The 22,224-nt window shown below is 57.7% G+C and overlaps 2 protein-coding genes across 6 annotated transcripts in view; one reads left to right on the top strand and one right to left on the bottom strand.

The window, feature by feature from the left end:
* Positions 1–6,833, bottom strand: part of ARHGAP44 (Rho GTPase activating protein 44) — a 31,969-nt gene extending 25,136 nt beyond the window's left edge. For all 4 annotated transcript variants that reach the window (XM_055723072.1, XM_055723081.1, XM_055723079.1 and 1 more), the window contains exon 1: positions 6,559–6,833. In XM_055723072.1, coding sequence (XP_055579047.1) covers positions 6,559–6,611 — 53 coding nt within the window. In that variant the 5' untranslated portion in view covers positions 6,612–6,833. The remainder of the gene's footprint in view (positions 1–6,558) is intronic.
* Positions 6,834–17,096: 10,263 nt separating this feature from the next.
* On the top strand, positions 17,097–22,215 carry LOC102059256 (cytochrome P450 2C5-like). Of its 2 annotated transcripts, XM_055723026.1 has the most exons (9): positions 17,097–17,385; positions 17,894–18,056; positions 18,421–18,570; positions 19,344–19,504; positions 19,658–19,834; positions 19,959–20,100; positions 20,529–20,716; positions 21,317–21,458; positions 21,648–22,215. In XM_055723026.1, exons 1-9 carry the CDS (start codon positions 17,209–17,211, stop codon positions 21,839–21,841), a joined length of 1,494 nt encoding a protein of 497 aa, XP_055579001.1. In that variant the 5' UTR covers positions 17,097–17,208; the 3' UTR covers positions 21,842–22,215. The 2 variants fall into 2 exon arrangements, with proteins under 2 accessions (XP_055579001.1, XP_055579006.1); XM_055723031.1 differs by lacking the exon at positions 18,421–18,570.
* The last annotated feature ends 9 nt before the right edge of the window (positions 22,216–22,224 follow it).

Raw genomic sequence — 22,224 nt, 5'->3', positions numbered from 1 at the left:
AATGCAAAGCATGACAGGGATTTCACAGCAGTTTTCTCTCTGAATGGGAAAACCATCACGTCTGGCTGGCGGCGGCGCTTCACCCAGCATGGGGACGGGCAGGAGTGAGGATGCGTCTCCAAGGCAGAGCATGTCCACGATGCCTGAGGACCCCCTTGCCTACACCTCCTGCCACAAATACCCCTTCCACCCCTGTTCCTTGCCACCCTCTCGCTACAATATGCCCGTAAATATTTCATTGCTATTAATTACTGATGCCAGCCGGTTCCCCTGATTTCTGTTTGCTTCAGCCTAAAAATAGCTTCATGGTCGAGCGCAGGCAGAGGGAGGCACAAAAACCCAGCCAAGGCCATCCCGTGCTTGAAGCGCTAACTCCCACGATGGGTCTGCCCTGCCATCCCTCGTGGGCTCAGGGGTGGTGCCTGGCTCCATCCCGGTCCTGGTTCTGCCCGCATCTCCCTCCGGTGCCGCTGCACGTGCCTGGGGGCTAGTATCCGCCGGAAAATTCAAGGTCCTCAAGACCCCAAAGCTCAGAGGTGAAGTTGGTCAGGTGAGGTTCAGCCGTGCAACTTGGATAAGGTGCTGAGCATCTGTCGCGTGTGCCGGAGGGAGGAGAAAGACCCTCAGGTCTTGTCCATGCAACCCCTGGGAGCGCTGGGCATCGCAGTCCAGGCTGGATGCTGGTCCAAGGACTGCGCCGTCCCCAGCTTCTGCCGCTGTCTGAGCTCTCCTTGCCACCGCATCCCCCGGGACACACAGCCCAATGGCTCATAACCAGGATCCAGCCAAGGCCAAATGGAGCTGCGGATTTTTCCTCATGCCTTTTTAGCAGACAAGAAATGAAACATCAAATATTTATATCCTCAAATCGCTGCTTAAATTCCCCAGGGAGCCGACTCTGAGCTGCAACATCCAGCGAGACACGGTGAGACGGACCCACCAGCGCCTCCTCCAGCGCATCCTGGGCTCATCCTGCCCCGGCGGGTGATGCAGAGTGACGGTCCTCGTGTCCCAGACCTATGGCTAAGGGCAGCGATGCCCACCCAGCTGGCCCGGTGCCAGGGCTCAGCCCCTGGCAGCTCGCCCACTTTCGGCCGAACCAGGCTGGAAAAGTGGGATGAAACAGGCAGGGAAGGCTGGTCCAGCTTTCCTCCATCCTTCTGCCCACCGCTGGGAAATCAAAGGAATCAAAGCAAAATGGGGGACAGTTTTAAAGGCAGAAAATCCTTTTTTCTTCGTCTCCTGCCCATTTCCCAGCTGCAAGCTCTCTGCATCAGCATCCCTTCGGTACGGGGTGCATGGGGCCCTTTGCTCCTTGCTACCAGCACATCCCCGGCAAAGAACCCCCCCGGGGTCGCACCCTGACCATGCTTTTGGTCCTGATTAGAAAATCGTGGAGAAACCCCTGCAAAGCACAGGGCCCTGACGCTGCTGGCCGCGGGGACGAAACCTTCAGCCCACGACATGAATATTTCAGTTTGTCAGCGCTGCCGCCTTGCGAGGAGGATAAAAATATCCCCAGGGCTGCGGGGATGCTGCTGGCACCATCCGAGGGGCGCGGCATCACTTGGCAAAGCCAAAAGAGCCTGGGGGTGTCTGCCGACAGTGAGCCACTGGCACCCCAAAGCGCAGACATAGAACCCAGCTATTTAAAGCATGTTGTTCCTTCCTGTAAATCCCATTGGAAAAATCCCAGGTGGTGCTTTTATTCCCTCTGTCCTTATTTCATACAAGCAGAATAAAATGTCCTTGTTTCTTGCAGAATATTCGTGCTGTGCAAAGAATAAAACCTCGGTGTTTAAAGGCTTTATATTTACATGCAGACAGCCTGGTGCTTGGAAAGCATCTGCCCTGAGAGCCACCTAAGTGACATCCAGCCCTAAATGCCACCACTGTCCCCTGGGATGGGGGACACATCTTGGGATGCTCAGAAAGGACCAGGAGGAAAAAAACCAATCCCCCAAGCTAACACTGTCCTCCCTGGTGTCCTCCCATCGCCCATGTGCCATCTGGGGACTCAGCCAGGCCATTCTGCACATGGCTGCAAGCGCCCGCGTTATTCCTGATGGAAGAGAACCCGTATCGAGCCAATTCTGGAAAATTCACGGGGCTGTTTCAGCTGCTGGAGTGAGTGCTGCGGCACGCTCGTGCCCGTTGTCCCACAACCTCGAAGTCAGGGCGCAAGGTCCTACCGGCACAGCCACCAATGAAATGGATAAATAAATAAAAATAAAAGTGCTTTGCAGAAAGCATCTTCAGAATGTTTTACAGTCACTTATTGATTTCTCTTCCCTTTTTCCACCCCATGGAGATACATATTATGGCCCCTTACAGACTGGATGCAGTAATTCTCCCAAAGGTCAGGTACCAAGCGTGGGGCTGCGCTGGGATGAGCATCCCCAGTTCTTTCTATCTACTGAGATGACCTAAATAAAATAATTTAAAAAAAACCCCAAAAAACAACGTGCTGAGGGCACAGCAGAGTGCGCCGTGCTCCAGCTGGCCCCTCAGTGCCTGTGGGTGCTGCTGCTCTCCCTGGGCACCCAGGAGGTCCCCGCTCACCCGCAGTATCGCAAGGGGAGCAGCGGAGGAATGTGGCAGCGCCTGGGAAATGGAGCTGCAGACCGGATTTGGAAAGGTAAGGAAACGCACTCAGCACCCTCATCTCACCCTGACCCTGACCCTCACCTTGACCCTGACCCTTATCCAGACCTTGACACTAACCTTGACCCTGACCCTGACCCACCCCCGCCTGCTCCAGGTGAGCCCTGTCCCTTGGCTGCTGACAGCCACACCAGCGCCAGCTGCAGCCACCTCACAGGGACAAGGGCTGCTCCTGCCTGTCCCCTGCCCGCTCCCTGCCCATCCCCTGCCAGGGCACTCCTGGCAGCTGCTGGCTGCCTCTTTCCAAGGAAGCCGCACCACCAAAAGCAGGAAAAGCCACCCTACCCTGCACCTCCCCCTGCACCCCCCGCAGGGTGGCTGAGGAGATGTCCCCACTGTCCCCTGGTCCTGTGGGACACTGCCCTGGCCCAGCACCCCAGGAGCGCAGCCACCCCGGCAGGCAGTCGGATCACTTGGGCCAGGTGCTGCTGGGAGGAGTGACACCAGCTGGATGCCACCACCACCATCCCATGCAAACTGTCTCCAACACCCCCACTTTCCCCCATGGGCCAACCTCAGACCCCAGCTCTGGGACAGCATCCCGCCCGGTGGTCCCCAGCCCTGGACTCGGGGGTCTGGCACTGCAGGGTGATGGTGGCCCACTGGGGTTTGATGATGAGCAGGAGGGGACACCCCTCAGACCCTGGAGGGTTATGGCACATGTACCCTGGCAAGCCGCTCCCAGGGGAGACAAAACACCAGGTTTCCATTATTATTCCCTATTTCCATTTATTATTCCCTATTTCTTTTTATTATTCCTTATTTCCACTAATTATGCCCTATTTCCATCTATTATTCTCTATTTCCATCCATCATTCCCTATTTCCCGCTGTCTGGAGAGGGCTGCTCAGGGCTCTGCAGTGGGGAAGAGAGATAAAACATGGGCTCGCACTCGAGATAGGGACCAGCAGAGCCAGGCTGAGGAAGAGAATGAGCCCTGCAGAGACCCCAGTGCTGAGCAGAGAGATGCCCATGTACCCCCACATTAAACCCAGCCCGAGAAGCCTGGCAGCGCACGCAGCTCCGCAGGCAGCAGACATGCCAGGATACTGATGGAGCCTCCCAGCTGCCCGTCACGAGCCGGCGTCACAGCGAGCCCCTAAGAGGATTAGGGGTTTAGTGGCTCCCAGCCCCGCGGCCGCTGTTGCCGCTCCCCAGTCGGGCACTGCATGGAGCCCGGCACGGCCCCCGCGCTCCCAGGGGATGCGGGAAGGAGGATGCTCGCCTTGTCGGTGGCACCATTTTGAAGCCAGGCGAGCGTGCGGTGCCCGGCTCACATCTCCCACGCAGTGGTGGCGGGATGTGGGGGCAGCCCTCCCCTGCAGACCCCCAGCCACGGGTGGGAGACGTGTCAAACCGCCTCGGTGTGTCTGGAGAGCAAACCTGGCTCAATGCAGATGCAAGGACAAAATCACACGCTCTGTTCCCAAAACAGCCTCCTGCCACTTCTCCAAGGAAGGCAAGCACCAGTCTCCCAGCACTCCCGCACCGCATTCCCACACCGCGTTCCCTGTGCCATGTTCCCTATACAATGCTCCCACACCACCCTCCGCACTCCCGCACCGCGTTCCTGCACTGCATTCCTGTACCACACTCCTGCACCGCGCTCCTGCACTGTGTTCCCACACCGTGTTCCCACACCGTGTTCTTGCAGTGCGCTCCTGTGCCATGTTCCCACACCACACTCCTCCACCAGGTTCTCACACCGCACTCCCACACCAGATTCCTGCAGCATGCTCCAAAACCGCGTTCCTGCACCACATTCTTGCATTGCATTCCCGCCACCATGCTCCCGCACAGTTTTGCTATGCTCGCTCCCACACCACATTCCCGCGCCATGTTCCTGCACCACACTCCCACACTGCGTTCCCACATCATATTCTTGCACCACGTTCCTGCTACCCCTCTCCCGCACTGCACTCCCACACCGCGCTCCAGCACCGCGCTCCCGCACCGCCCCAGCCATGCCCTGCTGCCATCCCAGCCCTGTGCCCAGACGCTGGGGCCGGCCGTGTGACAGCACCGTGGCCCAGGTGGCACCGAGCACAGGAGCTGCTGCCACCAGCCACCTCCAGCCCAGCCCAGGACCCAGAGCCAGCGAAGTGTCCCCAGTTGCCATGGGTGGCACGGCAAGGGGGGATGCAGGGGATGCCAGCGGAGGTCCGAGCCCTTGGTTCTGGGAGGGGATGCGGAGCCTGACACCTCGGCCATGCCAATGCTGCTGCCCCAGTGCCGCACTGGGAAGGAAAAAATAAATTCTGCCTGCGCTCCCCCCCCCCCCCCCCGCAGCTGCAAAATCTCTGGGAATTACACAACAGCCACCACCAAACCTCGGGCCTGGCTGAGCATCCACGCACACGGGCATCCCCGCAGGCATGGCCCCTCCACCTGCACCCCAGTGTGCCCCCCTGCCCCCAGCCAGCTGGGGCCACCTGTGTTTGGTGTTTGGTGCTGGGGGAGCAGGCCAGTGGGGCACCCCACAGCACCAGGGCTGGGGTGCCCAGACAGTGGGTGTCCCTGTGGCCCAGCCCTGGGACATGGGGAATGGGCAGGGGCAGTGGGGCAGGCAGGGTGAGGGCAGGGAAGCAGGGGATAAAGGGGGCAGGGTGTGGGTCAGAGGCAAGGGGGGCAGTGTGCATGCAGGGGTGGGGGGGGGGGGGGGGCGCGACACGCCAAGCAAGGGTTAACAGGCAGGCAGGGTGCAGGCTGGGCTGCAGGCAGGGGAGGAGGCAGGGAACAGGCAGGAGGGAGGGGAGGTGTGGGCGCTGGAGCAGTGGGGCAGGTAGGGTGCAGCACTGGGGCAGGCAGGGAGCAGTCTGGGGGGCATGCTGTGGGCAGGGGGGCGGTCAGGGTGCAGGCAGGATACGGACAGCAGGGCAAGGGGCATGCAAGGAGCTGGAAGGTTGAGGACTGGGAGCACTGGCAGTGGGGCAGGCGGGCTGCTAGCTGGGGAGCAGGGGCAGTAGGGTGGGCAGGAACAGGAGCAATAGAAAGAGGGCAGGGAGCAGGCAGGGTGCAGGCAAGGAGGAGGAGCAGTGAGGCTGGCAGGAAGCAGCCAGGCTGGGCAGGGGATGGGCAGGGGGCAAGGGCAGTGGGGCAGGCAGGGTGCAGACAAAGTACAGGATCAGGGGCAGTGAGGCAGGCAGCAGAGCAGGGGGCAGGTAGGGGCGGTGGGGTGGCAGGGCACAGGCAGGTAGCAGGCAGGGGATCAGGCAAAGTGTGGAATTAGGGGCAGTGGGGCAAACAGGGGTCAGGCTAGGGAGCAGGCACAGAGCAGGGGCAGTGGGGCAGGCAGGCCACAGGTAGTGCACGGGATTAGAGCTGTGGGGCAGGCAGGGAGCAGGCAAGGTGCTGGATTTGGGCAGTGCAGCAGGCAGGGTGTAGGGTCAGTGGGGCAGGCAGGGGGCTGGTAGGGTATGGGGTGGGGGAATTGAAGCAGGCAGGGGCAGGAAGGGTATGGGATGGGGGCGGTGAAGCCAGGAGGGGCAGTGGGGCAGGCGGGATGCAGGCAGGATGCAGGCAGGGTATGGGATGGGGGCGGTGAAGCCAGCAGGGGCAGTGGGGCAGGCGGGATGCAGGCAGGATGCAGGCAGGGTATGGGATGGGGGCGGTGAAGCCAGGAGGGGCAGTGGGGCAGGCGGGATGCAGGCAGGATGCAGGCAGGGTATGGGATGGGGGCGGTGAAGCCAGCAGGGGCAGTGGGGCAGGCGGGATGCAGGCAGGATGCAGGCAGGGTACGGGATGGGGGCGGTGAAGCAGACAGGGGGCAGGCAGGGTCAGGGTCAGTGGGGCAGGCAGGGTGCGGGATCGGGGCGGTGGGGCGGGCAGGGGGCAGGGTCAGTGGGGCAGGCGGGATGCAGGCAGGGCGCAGGCAGGGCCCATCCCCATCCCTACCTGCCCACGGTCTGGTTGGCGAGCTGGCGCATGCGGTTGAATTGCTTCTTCATGGTGGCGGCGGCGCGGGCGCCCCTTACGCGGGCAGGGCGGGCAGCGCGGGCAGCGCGGGCAGGGCAGGCAGGGCAGGCAGCGCGGGCGGGCAGCGGGGGGCCGCGGGCCGCCCCTCCCGCATCCTCGCCCGGCGCGCAGCCAGGCCGGGCCGAGCCGTGCCGAGCCGAGCCGGGCCGAGCGGGCCCGCCGCCCCTGCGCGGCTCCGCGCCTCCGCCTGCGCGGGCCCCGCCGCGCTCCGCGCCCCCCGCTCCGCGCCGCACCGCCCCGCACCGCCCCCGGCCGCGGCGGCCATGGGAAATGTAGTCCGGGGCCGCGCGCCCTGGCGGGCTCTGCAGGGCGAGGGGGGCCTTGGGGCGAGCCTGGCCCCGGGCATCCCCCGCATCCCCCCGGCATCACCCCCGGCATCCCTTGGCCTGGCCCCAGCATCCCCCGGCATCCCTCTGGCATGTCCCGGCATCACCTGGCATCCCTTGGCATCCCTCAGCATCCTTTGACATGGCCTCAGCATCCCTCCAGCAACCCCTGGCATCCCTCCGACATCACCTCAGCATCCCTCTGGCATGCCCCAGCATCACTTGGCACCCCTGGCCATCCCTCAGCATCCCTTCACATTGGGCTCAGCATCCCTCCAGCAGCCCCTGACATTACCCTAACACCCCCCTGGCATCTCTTGGCATGGCTCCAGCATCCCTCCAGGATCCCTTGGCATCTCCCCAGCATTCCCCCAACATCTCCCTGGCCATCCCCTTGGCATCCCTTGGCACGGCCCCTGCATCTCTCCAGCACCCCTTGGCAACCCCCTGCCATCACCCAGCATTGCCCCCCGCCCCGAGCATCCCTGCTCTCCGGAGCCCCAGGGATTTGGGGTACTTGGGGCTGGGCAGGTTTAAACAGCATCCATCCTGCTGCTGTGCATCCCTGGGCAGTGCAGGATGAGCCGGAGCAGGAGCCTGCCTGCAGCCCCCGGGGCAGGGCCACAGGAGCTGGTCCCAGCTGGGGGCCTCGCTGCCTGCCTGCTCTGTGCCACTGAGCTCTGCAGAGCCCGGGGGGAAGGTGGGGTGATGCTCTCACCCATACCATCACCCCGGCTGCCCGCCCAGGGCCTGCACGGCACTGAGTGCTGGAAGGGCTGCTCTGCCCACACTGGCATCGCTCCCGGTTTGAAGGACACTTGACTGATTTAACTGCTCTGTAGCTTCTTGGTGTGGAATTAAAAATAAATCTAAGGGACTGATCCCTGTGATGACATGAAACCCACTTAGGAAAAGCCCTGGTGATGCTCTCCTGCATCGTCCCCATCCCAGCCTCCGTGTCCTGCATCTGGATCCAACCCTCGGAGACGTGCTCAGATGGAGACCCCCAGACACGGCCCGCACAGCTGGGCTGTGCCAGTGGCTGCTCTCTCCCATGGCAGCAGCCGGGCTTGGCCAGCAGAGCCCTCAGGCAGCCCCTGCACCGGGCTGCAAGCCCCGCTTTGAAATCCCATTAGCCCCAGAACTTTTCCATATGTCCATGTTCCGCTTTGCTGAAACACCGTCAGGGAACCCGCGCTCGCTGTTGGACCCTGCAAAGCATCTGCTCCATCGCAGCCCTGTGGCCCTTGGCCTCAGTCTTCCCATCTGCAAAATGGGGCTAGAAAGGTGCTCCCTGGTTTTTTTCAGCCTCTTTTAGGATCAACGGGATTTTCCTGTAGTCAGCAGTTCCCGTGAGCTTCTAGGCACACTGTCAATCACCCCCCAAAATAAGACGATGGGATGCTGCAGCTATTTTGGTCAGTCTAAACAAGCCCTTGAAATAGCTTTTCCCCTGGCAGCTCCGGGGTGATGCTCGGCGCAGGCAGGGCACGCTGCCCGCCAGGCACCGAGGGGTGCCGATGCATGCTGGGCACGCGGATGTTCGTGGAGCACAGTTCCTTAAAAAAAAAAAATCAAACCTTAGCCATGCTCCTTCCAGCTCTCTGAAAACCCAGGGAAAAAAAAGAGATCAATGCTCATCTAATAGAAAAAGCTGATGAATTTTGCATTAATGGAGAGAAAAAGCTGCCCTGGGAGGACTGTGCGGGGTGTAGCACTTGTTTGCTCCCCAGGTTGTGCTGTGCTGGGGGCTGCACAGCCCCTCCCCTGCCCCTCTGCTCAGGGCCACCTGAGGACATTCTCAGGCTTTTCTGGTTTTTACATTATTTGTAAAATTATGGTCTTTCTGCCCTGTTATCATTTTCTCGCAAAACCTGCACCTGCTTCCCGCACTCGCAGGCAGCACCACCCCACACCTCCGCGGTCTCGGCGTTCAGGCAGCTGCCTGCACTGCCTCTCTTGCAGGCTCCTCAAACCAGGCAGCTCCCAGGGAGGTTTTCCTGCGAGTCTAATGCACAGGACTCAAAAAACCAGGCTGTTCCTGGGCAATAACCCGCCTCGAGCTGTTTGGGGAAGAGCGAGGATGCTCTCGGTTAGTATCAAGGACCAGGGAGTGATGATGCGCGTCTTAAGTGACTGAACCGCCCAAGACCACCAGGACAAAGCAAAAGTAATATTGGTGGGAACAGCATCGCTCACAGTAGCCCCGGCTCGAGCTCAAACCCAGCCTGATTTTGTGCCCCGGCTTTCCCCAGCCCTGCAGCACAGCTCCTCGCCCTGCACTGCACCCACTGCAGCGCTGCACCGGGCTGCCGGGGGACGTGAAGCCCCATCCCAGTGTCTCCCAGTCCAGGGGAGTCTGCAGCAGCCCAGGGATGAGGGTGGGGTCTGTCAAGCCCTTGGTCACACAGGGACAGTCCCCCCGGTGTGGGAGGGCAAGGACCGGTGGGGGAACATCCCTGTTTTGGGGTTCATGGACCTGCAGTGAGGAGGATGCTCCCAAGCTCCCACATGCACCTGCCACTAAATGTAGCCATTATCCCACAAGGGCTGAAATCAGGTACCACAGGCTCACTGTGATGGAGGGGAAGGTGACAGCTCCTCTGTTGGGCTGGGACATGCCAGGAGCAATCCCAGCAGCAACTCCAGCTCCACTCAGACACTCCTGAGTACCTCCATGCAGCGGGACGGGGGTGAGGGACTAGGGCTCCTGCTGCAGCAACACAAAGCCTCTGATGATGCCCCACCGCAGGGTCTGCCCCTGGGGCTGTGCCCACGGGAGCGGGCAGGAGGCTGCACCTCAGGGTGCCTTTCCTCCCCATGCTGCTGTGATGCTTTTGGTGCATCACAAGGCACAAGCACAACCTGTCTTTTGATCCAGGAACATTTTGCAGCCAGGGAGCTCCTGGCATCTCCCCTGGCATCAGTGGGTGCAGGCTCAGTACTTTCTCTCTCATTTTTCCACTCTTACTTGCACTGTTTACTGTGGGATGGCAAAAGGAGATATTTTATGGGGTGTCTGGGGATGGATACAGGGAATTTTTGCTCCTTTGAAGAGGTACAGAGAGCTTCTCAGTTCAGAGCTGTGGTTCCCACCATGTGATGTTCTGAGACACCGCTGGCAAGATGCTTGACAGCCTTCCACTGGAGTGGGAGGGGTAACACTGATGGCCACAACCCTGGGAAGAACCCTGCAGGACACAGAAATGGTGCCTGCCTCCTGGTCCAAAGGCAGCTTCAAAACACCACGTCAGGGTTGATTCTTCTTATCTTCACCAACGCAGTGGTGCCGGTAAGGTCAGTCTGACCACCCCAGCTTGCTTCTGGCTTTAATCCTTGCCTTGTACACATGGTGACTGAGCTGCCCCTCCCATCCACCTCCCCATCATCTCGGTGCCATTGAACCTCCAAGACCAGATAGCATTGGCCCAGGTGGGTCAAAGCAAATTAGCATCAAAGCAACCCATTTGAGTGGAAAAAACCATATGACAGGTAACAGCCCTGACATGAAGCCCAGTTGCCCCTACCCACAGGTGCAGCGCAGGGCCCCGACCCACACCCACCCCTCCATGACCTGGCCTGCTCCCAAAACACATCACAAGGAAATGTCACATCCCGCCATGCCTCTTCTGAGGCTTTGGTGGGTGCTGTGCTTGGGCTGCATGGCATGATTGTATTGGGAGCAATAGCCTCTACCAGCCACAGTGCTGGTGACAGCCCTGTGAGCACCAAGGATGCTCCCACCCAGCAGTGATGAAGCTAATGTCCTTTCTGCAGGCTGATAAGTTCCCCTGCAAAAGGGCCTTAATCATATCTCCTTGTTTTCTGTTCCAGGAGGTAGAGATAACGGAGGGCATGATGGAAGCACTGCCTGTGCAATCCTTGCAGCAGCAAAACAGGAGGAAAGGGAGGTGGGGCACAGGGGAGGTGACCAGAGAGCTCGCAGTAAGGTGCCATCCCTTCTCGTTTGGTTATCAGGCACCTGCCTGCCGCTGCCAAGCCCAGCCAAACCCAGCTGGCACCTGCTGTCCTGCGACCACCACCAAATCCCTGCTCTGTCCTGGCCAAGCTGCTGCTGGAGCACAAGCCTTCACCCTCCACAGGACACCATTCCCCAAAAACCAGGAGGCACAAGACTCTCCACCCTCTGGTTTATTACGGTGCAAGTGTAAATAATTATTTGTGCACTAAGAAGCAACGAAGGAGCAAATTCCCAAGCAGCAGGGCTTCGCTGCAATGCCGTGCCTGGGCAACTGTGCAGCATCCTCTCCTCCCCTTGCCTGCTTGGATTTGGCCGCTGCTTCCTGGCATGCTGCCGTGCCCCTGAAGCCGCTCACCCGAGGAAGAGCTGCTCTGCTCCACCTGCCATCTGCTTACCTGGCTTTGTGACGCCCATCCTGCCGTGCTGCATATGGCACCGGAGCTGCCCCTTTTTGGATGGGTAATGAGTGATGGTGCTGCTGGGGGCTGTGCCAGTGGCTCCGCCGACGGTCCAGCTCCCTCCCGCTTCCGCTCTGCAGGGATCCCTCCCGGCCTCACCTGTGGTCAGCGGTGACACAGCTGCCAGGGGTTAAATCACCTGGGAAAGGGGACCTGGCTGATGTGGCACAGGAGGTGCAGACATGGCCAAAGCACCCTGTCCCCAACACACAGCCCTAAAGGGTTGGTCATACAGGTGTGCAAGGCACATCAAGCTCCGTTCTGCCTCCCTGGCTGGAGGGATGGGGCAGGGAGCCCCAAGCCCAACTCCTGGGACCTGTTACCTGTTACAAAAACGCAGAGGATGGGGTTTGCAAGCCCAGCCAGAAAGCCCCGGCCGAGGTGCTCCCTGTCCCCAGGGAACATGCCAGCCCAGCCGCGGGGACATGATGCCGGTGGCAGCTCCTGGGCTGCACCTCTCCCAGGCACGCTCACGAGGGGGTGAGCATCGCACTCAGTTGCATCAAGTGCTATCTTTTCCCCTTCTTGGAATTAACATATTTTTATGAGGTTTATAGATGTGGTAAATACCCACAGACACAGAACAAGGGAACGGCATGCCCTGGATAAGGACGTGGCATGTTTGCAAGGTAGATGAGGAAGGGGGGGGGCAATGGATTTTTTCTCCTCTTCACAATTATTGCAGGAACAGTGAACAGCAGGATGGGAAGGTTTCAGGGCAGTGCAGCTGTTCTAAGAAATCCCATGTATTTTACCTCCTTTAAACAATTTTCATAACAACTAACATGCCCACCGGGATGCCCATCTCATTAAGAGGGAAAATGGGAGCATGGCAAGGCTCAGCTCATTTTCCACGAGCACGGTGAAAGATTTGCCCTCTCCAAACATTATTTAAAAATAGAGCCATGTTTACTGAGTACTGGGAGTGGGACCTTGGTCCCATTAGGGTTCAGGGAGAGCAGCGGGTCCCTTTTCTGGAGTGGTTCAGAGCACAGAATTGCACCCTTTGTCCCTAATCCAGACCCATTACAAGCAGCACAAACCGATCCCCCCAGCCACAGCCAGCCTTGTTCCCCAGGGAATTACAGGGAGGGATTAATGCTGAGTAATTAAGCAAGCAGAGGCTGTATGGGCAGTGCCTGATCCGGCTGTAAATCCACCACGGCTGCTCCTTGTACCCAGCCACGGTCGACACGCATTGGACAAGGGGCATGGGGAAGTGGGGCAAAGATTAAAAATTAAAATGCTATAGGAAAGTTTAATCATAATTTTCTTTTTATTCACCAACACGATGCTTGAGATTGTTTCCCACAGTGGTGATGAATTTCCATCCATCGGTGATTCAGCAGGTTGATTTGATGTACAGCGTGGCAGCAGGGGTGCACATGCAGAGCAGGGCCACACTCTGTCAGTGCCTGTCTCCGGCTGGATATTCATGGATATTCATGGATATTCATGGATATTTGGGCTGCCTTCACACCCGCTCTCCTGGGCTGAGGGACCTCCAGGGCATGCCTGCCTTTGATGTGCACTGCTTCAGAGCAGGATTGATCCTGCAGGCACTTCAAACTCAGTCTACCTTCATTTGCCTTCTGTGCAAACTCCAATTAACGGGCAACATGCCTGTCTCTCTTTTTTTTTTCCTGACCACTGAAGGAATCAAAACAAAGCCTGGCAGTCCCTGATTAACCAGTATCTTTTCCACAGCTCATCCCAATGCTGGGATCATACTCTGCTCTCCTGTGCCACCGCTGTACAGTTCACCTGCTGATGCCTGTATTAGAATTAAAACCATGATAGAAGCAAGCTTTTGATGACATTTATTAAATGCAGATGGGAATTACTTCATCTTCCTGCCTGAATTATGTCTTCCTGCTTGGGAAGACAGGACACGGGACTACCTGCCTGCCCCTTATGCTTGCAGTAGGACCCATCCCCCATGTCCTACAGGGCTCCCAGAGACCTTTGAGATGTTTCATGGACCAGGAGAAATGATCTGGCACTGGAGAAAGCCTTGTCCTCCTCATGGGATGAGCAAGCCATGGAAAACCAGATGAAGCTCCTTGATTTAACTGTGGCGTGTAGATGGATGAAGGAAGGGCCCAATGCTCCCCCCGTGCTGCACCCCTGAAGAGTGCAGCATTGGCCCCCGAGTATCTGGTACCCCAAAGCCCTGCTCAGTGTCCATGCTGCCAGGCCAACTACCAGGAGCTCAGAGCACAGCATGCTGATGCCACCCATCTCCAGCGAGCATCCACCACGCTGGTGGCTCAGCTGAGGACCTCAGCTGTGACACACAGGCAAGGATGAACAGCACAAGGACAGTGATGGGTGAAGGGGACCTGCTCCCCTGCATTGCCTGCCTCACACTGGAGAAAGCCCTGGGACCAAACAAAATACTTTTTTATTACTGAGGCAAATCAAACCGTGCCTCTCCCACATGCTGGGGCAGGTTTGGGCTGGTGTAAGACTGGATTTTCTTGAGGGATCCCATAGCAAACCCCAGAAGTGACCCTCAGGAGTGTGACAGGGGCTTTAGCATCACACTGCTGTGGAGCTACATCCCAGTGAGAGGAGATGACAGCAATGACAAATGACACTTGTCCTATAATTATGGCCAGACTCCGATGCAGTGAGTACTGCTGCATTATTAAGAGCAACCAAAAATACTCCCAGCTGGCCTGGCTCATTAGCTGGCCTGGGCTACGGAGCGAGCAGCTGCTGGGGCTGTTTCACTCCTGTGCTTGCAGAGGGGAAAGGGGAAGAAATTAAAATGGTTTGCAGCTATTCTTATGCATCCTTCAGCCTGCGCAGCCGAGGCCTCGGGGTGAGCAGAGAACGCCCAGAGGCTGTGGGTTGCTGACAGGGGAAAATTGCATTAGAATAGTATTAATTGCCTTAGCGTAACTGTAACAGCTTACTCTAAGCCAGCAGAGCTGAAGCAAAGCATGAGATCAGGGGAACCCACAGGCGTAGCTTTGCTTCGGAGCCAGGGTGGGATCTGGGTACCAGCCCTGAAAAACAGTTTCAGTGTGAGGGGTGCGAGGAGGGGACGTGGAGGGAGGGTGGGATTTACAAAGCCCAGGCTGCAGCCTCCTGGGGTGTACCACCTACCCACTGGTGCTGCCAGGAAGGCTGTGTTTGAAAGCCTGTGCACCAGAAGTCTCCAGAAACGTTGTCTGACGTCATCATTAATGACCTGGATGATGGGGCAGGGGACATCCTCAGCAAGGTGGCGGGTGGTACCAAACAGGGAGGAGCGGCCGATGCACCGGAGTCGTGCTGCTGTCCTGACCTGGACAGGCTGGAGAAATGGGCAAAGAGAGACCTCCTGAAGTTCAGCCAGGGGAAGTGCCAAGTCCTTCCCCCTCCTTGCTATTTTAGTTTTTGGGGCAGAAAGGTCTCACCAACTGCCCCTGAAGGGACCCCAAAGCCTTGCCGCAGCCTGCTTCTCTACAGACCCCTGCTCTCCAAAAGCCCTTATAAGAAAATCAGCAGAAAGATGGACAAAGTACCAGTGGTTTTGGGTCCATATGAAGCGATTTGGGCCCTCTTTATGTCCCAGCCCAGCAAAGTGCCAAAGCGGCTGTGCCAAAGCCAGTCTGTGCTCTTCCCTCCTGAGCTATCTTCAGGCAAAGAGACGTTCAGCTGCTGAAAGGTTAGTCATCAGCTCCTACCTTTCCATTTTTTTTCTGCACACTTGACAAGTGATACTACACAGCGTTTTGGGTCTTTTGGTTTAATTTATCCTATAGCTTATGAAGAAAAACTTAAAGCAAAGTTTCATCAAGCAGTTCAAGAAGACAAATGCAAAGTTTCATCATCCCTGGGAGTTATTTCTTGTTAAACTTCTTGTCTGGTAACATGGACTCAGAAATTCCAGGGTTATTTGTTTGTTTTCTCTATTTCATTAATAAAATGTGATATAATAATGCTTTTTTATTGCATTACATTCACCTTGCAAAAAACCTGCACGTTGCACTGAAATGCTGTCAGTGTCCAGGCAGGCAGCCGTGGGCTCTGCCTCAGCTTGCCCTCCAAAGAGGGAATTTTCCATCAGATTTCAAGTTTACAGCTCAAATGAATCCCCATGGCTGTTTCTTATCCTGTTGTTCCAGTGATTCCTTTGTATTGTTTGGCTGCCATGGCAAAAATGGTGTCAGTCACTGAGAGGCTGTTCACCTCCCTGCCAAAATCCTGGTCACTACACCACCTCCCTAAGCAAAGTTCTGCGGGAAGAGCAGGGATGAGACAGGATGGGACGGGGTAAACAAGTGAGTCACGGTAACCTCCTGGCCCCAGCCCCAGTGGGACTCAGCTGTGGGGCTCCTGGCACTGCTGTGGGGCTGCCTATCTGGCTACCACCACTCCTTCCCTTCAAAACCCCTTTTGTTGAGTGCGTTTGCAGTGCTGGTGGAGGTGGGAGTCCCCTCTGGCCCCCAGTAGCATGGGGCAAGGGGAGGAAAAATCAAAATATTGAACCAGAGTAGCGCCAGGGCTGTGGGAGGGTCATTACCTGTCACTTTTTGGTGATCTGAGAGGGATTTGGTGTGTACATGTGAGGAATCGCACCACAGCCATGGGAGAACATCCCCCAGCGCCCGGCTGGAATGAGCCTGGCCGGCAGCACCGAGCATCCCTGGTCCAAACATGTGAACTGCCCCACTATGGGGCCAAAACAGGGTGCAAGGGCAGTGGTCCTGGCTGTCCCTGTCAGCCCTGCCCAAAGGCGATCCCACTGCCCAGCCATGCATTCCGCAGCTGGATGCTAGGAGATGCTCTGGCTGGGTGAGTGTTATAGTTCAGGCTCCTCTCAAAGAATGCTGAGGGTCTTCTTCCACCGCAGGGAGTTGTGTGAAGTGAGACCTCCTCTTTCTTTTCATCCAGCCCTCTCCTCCAGGAGAAATCACATCCTTTGTGGGGACCTGGCTTGTGACCAGCTCGCTTGGCCAAGGGCTGCAAGCACTGTTGGCCAGAGGTGATGTGGCTGAGCCAGTGCCAGAGGTGCTCGTGTGCACCCAGATGTGCTGGTGCTCAGAGCAAGACACTCACAAACCTTGGAGGAGCCCTGAAGAGGCCGGAGGAGACTGGGGAAGGGTTAACCCCGCCTGCAACAACTGCAACACCTTGGGTTGACATTCCTCCCAAACCCAAGCAGAATCCCAAAATATTTCAGGAAAAAAGGTGTGGGTTTCCTATTTTCTGATCCATTTTCCACCAGAAAGGAGTTTGATAGAAAACTGTCACCCAACAGGTACACGACCAGCCATGCATGCCCCGCTCCCAGCCTCCCTCGGTTTCTGTTTACAAGAGTGTCTCCTCGGGTAAGCAAGGCAGCGACAAAACGAGCAATGACCTGGTGGTGACATGCAAGGTTCTGCCGGGACATCGACAACTTCTTCCATCACGTGCTGCCGAAAGGGAGCACTGAGCAGAAGGTGACTCAGCAACACGAGCTGGGGGGGGGGGGGGGGGGGGGGGCTGCTGTCTCCCCCAGCACGCCTGCAGGGTTTTGCAATGTTTCCAGCACACCATATCAGCACGGAGACCTGTGTTACAACACGGCGGGGCCAGGTATGTGCTTGGCTGGGAGAAACCAGCGTTTCCGTGTCACTGACCACCCAGTGAGTGGCAGGAGGACATGTGGATGACCCCGGGGTTGTGGGAAGGGCTGTGACTATATAGAGCACAAAGAAGGGCAGAGGCAGCAGGTTTTGGCTCCTCTGCTCACTGCTCAGTTGTGATTTTCTCCCTGGAGGAGGAATTTCTCAATTTTTTTCCCTGCTTGGCAGCACGGGTGAGGATGGATGCTGGATCGGCCGGGATGCTTGTTACTCTCCTCCTTCTCTCCATCCTGTGGTTCCTGATCTGGAAAGTCAGCATGAAAAGAAGCCAGCTGCCTCCTGGACCAGCCCCGTGGCCCATTCTGGGCAACCTCTGGCAAAAGGACGTCCTGCCCCTCTACAGGACCTATGAGAAGGTAAGAGAAGAGCTGACGGTGCTGGACCCACTCCCAGCCCAGGCAGGAGAGAAAGCGTGACTGTCCCATGACAAAATAAAAGGGGAACTGTGCAGGTGACTTTTCCTACGTTTCTTTCCTCTTTTTCCCTCCTTCCTCTTCTCTTGCTCTGCCAGAATTGCCTAAATCCCTGCGCCTGGCAGCATAGTCAATACTGTTATTGAAGCCCTTCACCACCTGCAAGGAACCCACGGTGGTGACACTAACCCCTTTCTGGGCTGCAGCACTGCCACCACCCGGAGCTGCTTCCCAGAGATGATGCTTTGAACCCCCAAAGTGGCACTGGGATCAGAACCCCCCGGAGAGGACTGGGCTGGGAGCGGGGCGAGGGTGCCAACTTCGAGGGAGGCACTTCCCCTCCCTGCCCGTGCACTCACCAGCATTGCAGCCATGAGACTTAATTGAAAATTAAGCGAATGGCTGGGGTGTGGGCCCCTTATTCACCGCAGCTTCTCCATCCTCCCCCCAGCTCAGCAGCACATACGGCCCCATCTTCACCGTCTGGCTGGGGCTGAAGCCGGTGGTGGTGCTCTGCGGGTACGAGACGGTGAAGGATGCTCTGTTGGGCCACGCCGAGGAGTTTGGAGGGAGACCTGAAATACCCCTTCTGAGGCAGCTATCGAAAGACTATGGTAGGTGTCTGGGTTTCTTCTAGACACTGTTGCTCTCTGGGTGAGTAGAAAGTCCCCAGCTGCAGCTGGCCATGTTTGAGTCCAGTGAAGGAGTCAACACCCAAGACCTCAAACACCCATTTCCCACCCTGCAAGTCCCCCCAACTATTAAGCCTCTTGTCCAAGAACAGTATTAATTCCAGTTAGCCAGTTCCAGCTTTGTTCTGAGTTTCTGTAGAGCCTTTCAGGGATGCTGTTAGCACACCAGGGTCATTCTCTGGCTTATTGCCCTACCGCTCCTCAGCTGGGCTCAGAGCAGGGTCCTCGGTGCCTGGGGAGGAGCAGCAGGGCAGGCAGGTGAGTGGTCTCCACTGCTTCCCTCCAGGTTTTGTCTCCAACAATGAGAAGAAGTGGCAGGAGCTGCGGAGGTTCACGCTCAGCACCCTGCGGGACTTTGGGATGGGGAAGAGCTCCATGTCACAGCGGGTGCAGCAGGAGACCCAGCACCTGGTGAAACTGCTGGCAGAACTCAAAGGTGATGTGGGTCATGTCCACCCTGGCCCCTGCAGCAGGCAGAGGGCACACAACAGCCTCACAGGACGTGTGTGGTCCCTGGAGCTGTTTGCAATGGCAGGTGCGAATGGCCCTTGTAGACCTTATGGGCTTAGCCCCAGCCCCAGCCCACCCAGCGAGAGCTGCAGGGATGCGGTATGGCCATGGCTTACAGGGCAGGGTGGGAGATCCTGCTCCTGAACTGGTGCAGGGAGTGGCAACCACTGCTGAAAGAACAGAAACAGAAAACTAAACTGCATGGCAGAATGCACAAATAAGATACTGCCCTGGTGACACGGGGGTTATCAGGGTGATGTCCTCCTCCCCAGCAAAGCTGAGCTGCTGCCAGTGCCACTATCTCTTCTGGGGCTTCCTGAATGTAAGAGGAGATGGAAGCTCGGTTGTACACAGGCTCCTCTGCCCCCGATGTGTGGTGCTGGCAGGGGGCAGGTTGCTGAAGGGAGATGCTCTGCAGCCCCCCAGATCACTAGGGTACGTCGGCAGGAGCCCAAAGCACCGGGAGATGCCTCTGCTTTCTTCAGTCCCAACCACTGGGTAGGGGGCTAGGAGCAGGGAGGTAGATGTAGGAGCCCACAGCTCAGGCGGGCTCTCTGCTTTGGCTGTTAGACCCGACAGATTCAACCAGGGCTCGGAGTTCAAAGGACAAGGGCTCGAAGGGGCAGGAAGGTGTTTTCTGTGTTGAAGCAGATACATGCTGACTTTTGGAACCCTTTCTTGCCTCTTTTGCAACTGCAGGAAATGCCTTTGAGCCGCTGACGCTGTTCAGACATGCAGTTGCCAATGTGATCTGCTCGGTCGTCTTTGGGAACCATTACAGCTACAGTGATACGGCCTTTCTGGAGCTACTGAATGTGATCGGGAATTACATCAGCTTCTTCCTCTCCCCCATCGCTGCGGTAGGCGTCCTTGGTGTGCTCAGCACCCTCATGCCTGACATGCTTAGGCAGGAGGGTTGCTCCTTGGCTTTGACGGGACAGCATGGCTTTGAGGGAAGGTGTGGGAAGCTCCATCCAGGCACCTGAGCCCTCCTGTGCCTTCTCCATCCGCAGGTCTACAACACCTTCCCCAACATCATGCACCACCTCCCAGGGCCACACAGGAAAGTCCTGGCCAGGTGTGAGAAGCTGAAGGACTACATCAGAGAAAGAGTTGAGCTTCACAAGCTCACGCTGGATCCCAGCTGCCCCCGGGACTACATCGACTGTTTCCTTATAAAAGCGGAAAAGGTAGAGATAGTACAAAGGGGGGTGGGGGGTGGGGGCGGGGAGTGAGGGCTGACCTCCAGACCTGGCTGCAGCCTGGTAAATCACCCAGATAACACTGAATCCCCTCCCCACGGCACCCTTGCAGGAGAAGAACAGCCCAGAGAACATGTACAGCCACGAAGACCTGGTTATGTCAGTATTCAACCTCTTCGGCGCCGGGACCGTGACTACTAGCAATAGCCTGGTCTTCTGCCTCTTGATCCTGGCAAAATACCCCCATATTCAAGGTAAGGGCAGCAGAACGTGACGGCTCCTTGTGCTTGGGGGGGTCACGGTACAGCAAAGGCGCAGACAGAGATCCCAGCCCTGGACCATCCTGTTGGGGGGAGAGCAAAATCATCCTGCATGCTCACCCCAGGCGACACAAGCCATCAGACACAGATTTGCACAGGCCGGAGGGATCTGGGTACCTGCTCCCTGCTGTCCATCCCTGCCTGTGCAGGTGGCCCCAGACTGGCCTGGGAGAGATGCTTTGAACCTGGCTGACCTGGGGAGGTATGCGGGCAGTGACCCTATTTCTAGTCTCTGCCAGGGGTTGCTCCCTCTCTGCTAGATTATCCTTTGGCTCTAGGATAGGTGCCCATGGAGGCCAGTAAGAAATTATGGGGTGTTTTGCACAGCAAGCAACGCAGTTCCATGCCTGCCCTTTCCCCAGCCAAGGTCCAAGAGGAGATCGATGCGGTGGTGGGCGCTGCCCGTGCTCCCAGCACAGAGGACAAGCTGAAGATGCCATACACTAACGCAGTGATCCATGAGCTGCAGCGCTTGCAGAAGTCCCGCATCGAGAACTTCCCACGGATGACCACGCAGGACATTGTGTTCAGGGGCCACACCATCCCCAAGGTAGATGTCATGGCCCTGGACTCTCTGTGTCCGCGAGAGGAGGGGTGGCAGGGGGGCTTGAATGGCATTCGCCTTTGCCCCTGGACTGTTTGTTCCCTCCTGAAGGTCCCAGCTCTTTCCCAATCCTCTGTGGGTGGAGATGGCAATAACCTTTTAGCAGAGGAGTAGAGGGAGGTGAATGCTGCCCACACCCCCGCGTCCCTTGCCTGTCCTGGAAAACACCTCTTTCCAGCAGAGAGATGTGCAGGGCTGCTGGGGCTGGGAGCCTGAGCTCGCCCTGGCAAGAGGCCAAGCCAGCCCCCCACTCCTCAGCAGATCTGGGGACAGCCGCTGGTCCAGATTTGACTCCAAGAATTTTGTACAGCATCCACTTTGAAGGAACACCTCCCTTCTTCGGGCTTTGTGCAGCAACAGGGCTTTTAACATAAATCAAGCCATTGCTCCAGGCTGCCTCCCCACAGGCGTCTGGGTGGGCATCGGGGTGCGCACCCAGCCTCCCCCCACGCCCCCCAGATGCTCCTCACTTGCTAGTCACCCTCAGCAGAGCCCTATGTCATGGCACTGATGTCCTTGCTCCCCTGTCCCATACCTCTCCTGCAGGGCATGGTTGTTATTCCGGTATTATCTTCCGTGCATACGGATCCAACCCAGTGGGAGAACCCCAAAGAAGTCGACCCAGGCCACTTCTTGGATGAGAAGGGCGAGTTCAGGAAGCACAAAGCCTTCATGGCTTTCTCGGCAGGTCAGTGCTCAGCCCTGCACACACCCTTTGCAGCAGCTCCATTCCAGGGACTGCCAGCACGAATATCGGTTGGCACCAAAGTTATATCCTCAATATGAGCTTTCTAGTTACTTCTTTATGCTGTTTTTTCCCCAAATGCTGGATGAAGCCATCAGCCCGGTGCTCACCCTTCCCTCTGTGTGCCCGCAGGGAAGCGCATGTGCCCCGGCGAGGCGCTGGCCCGCATCGAGCTCTTCCTTTTCCTCACCACGCTGCTGCAGAGCTTCACCTTCCAGCTCGCCTCCAAGTACGAGGAGACGGATTTATTGTCCCTGTGGCTCAAGATAGAGAGCAGGGCGATACCTTGCAAGTTCTTTGCTATTCGGCGCCCGGTATCCTCCTAAACAGAAAGCGGCGGGCAGAGGGAAAGGGTCTTCCAGGTGCCTTTGCTTCTGGAATCAGAGCAAGCCACGCGACCCATGAACGCTGCCGCGGCAGTCACCAAGCAGGAGGGTCACTTGGAGCTTTGAACATCCCCTCAGAGAACTGCCAGGTGTCTTTGCCACCAGTTCTATGGGCAGCCTGCTCCCAACCCTTCCCCACGTCCCAGCGACACAAGGATGGCAGCACCGGTTTTGTTGCCCTGCACCGGCCAGCCCTGAGCCTCTCTCCCCGTGGCAGGGCTGCCTGAGCCCCCCAGGGCTGTGCTGGGGGCTCCCTCCTTTCGGTGAGAGACTATGAGAGTGCTTCTGCAATAAAAATAACCACCGTAACTGGATGATGGTGT

This window comes from Falco cherrug, chromosome 1, assembly GCF_023634085.1.
Source record: "Falco cherrug isolate bFalChe1 chromosome 1, bFalChe1.pri, whole genome shotgun sequence".
Taxonomy (NCBI): domain Eukaryota; kingdom Metazoa; phylum Chordata; class Aves; order Falconiformes; family Falconidae; genus Falco; species Falco cherrug.
This window is presented reverse-complemented; position numbering and strand designations above follow the sequence as displayed.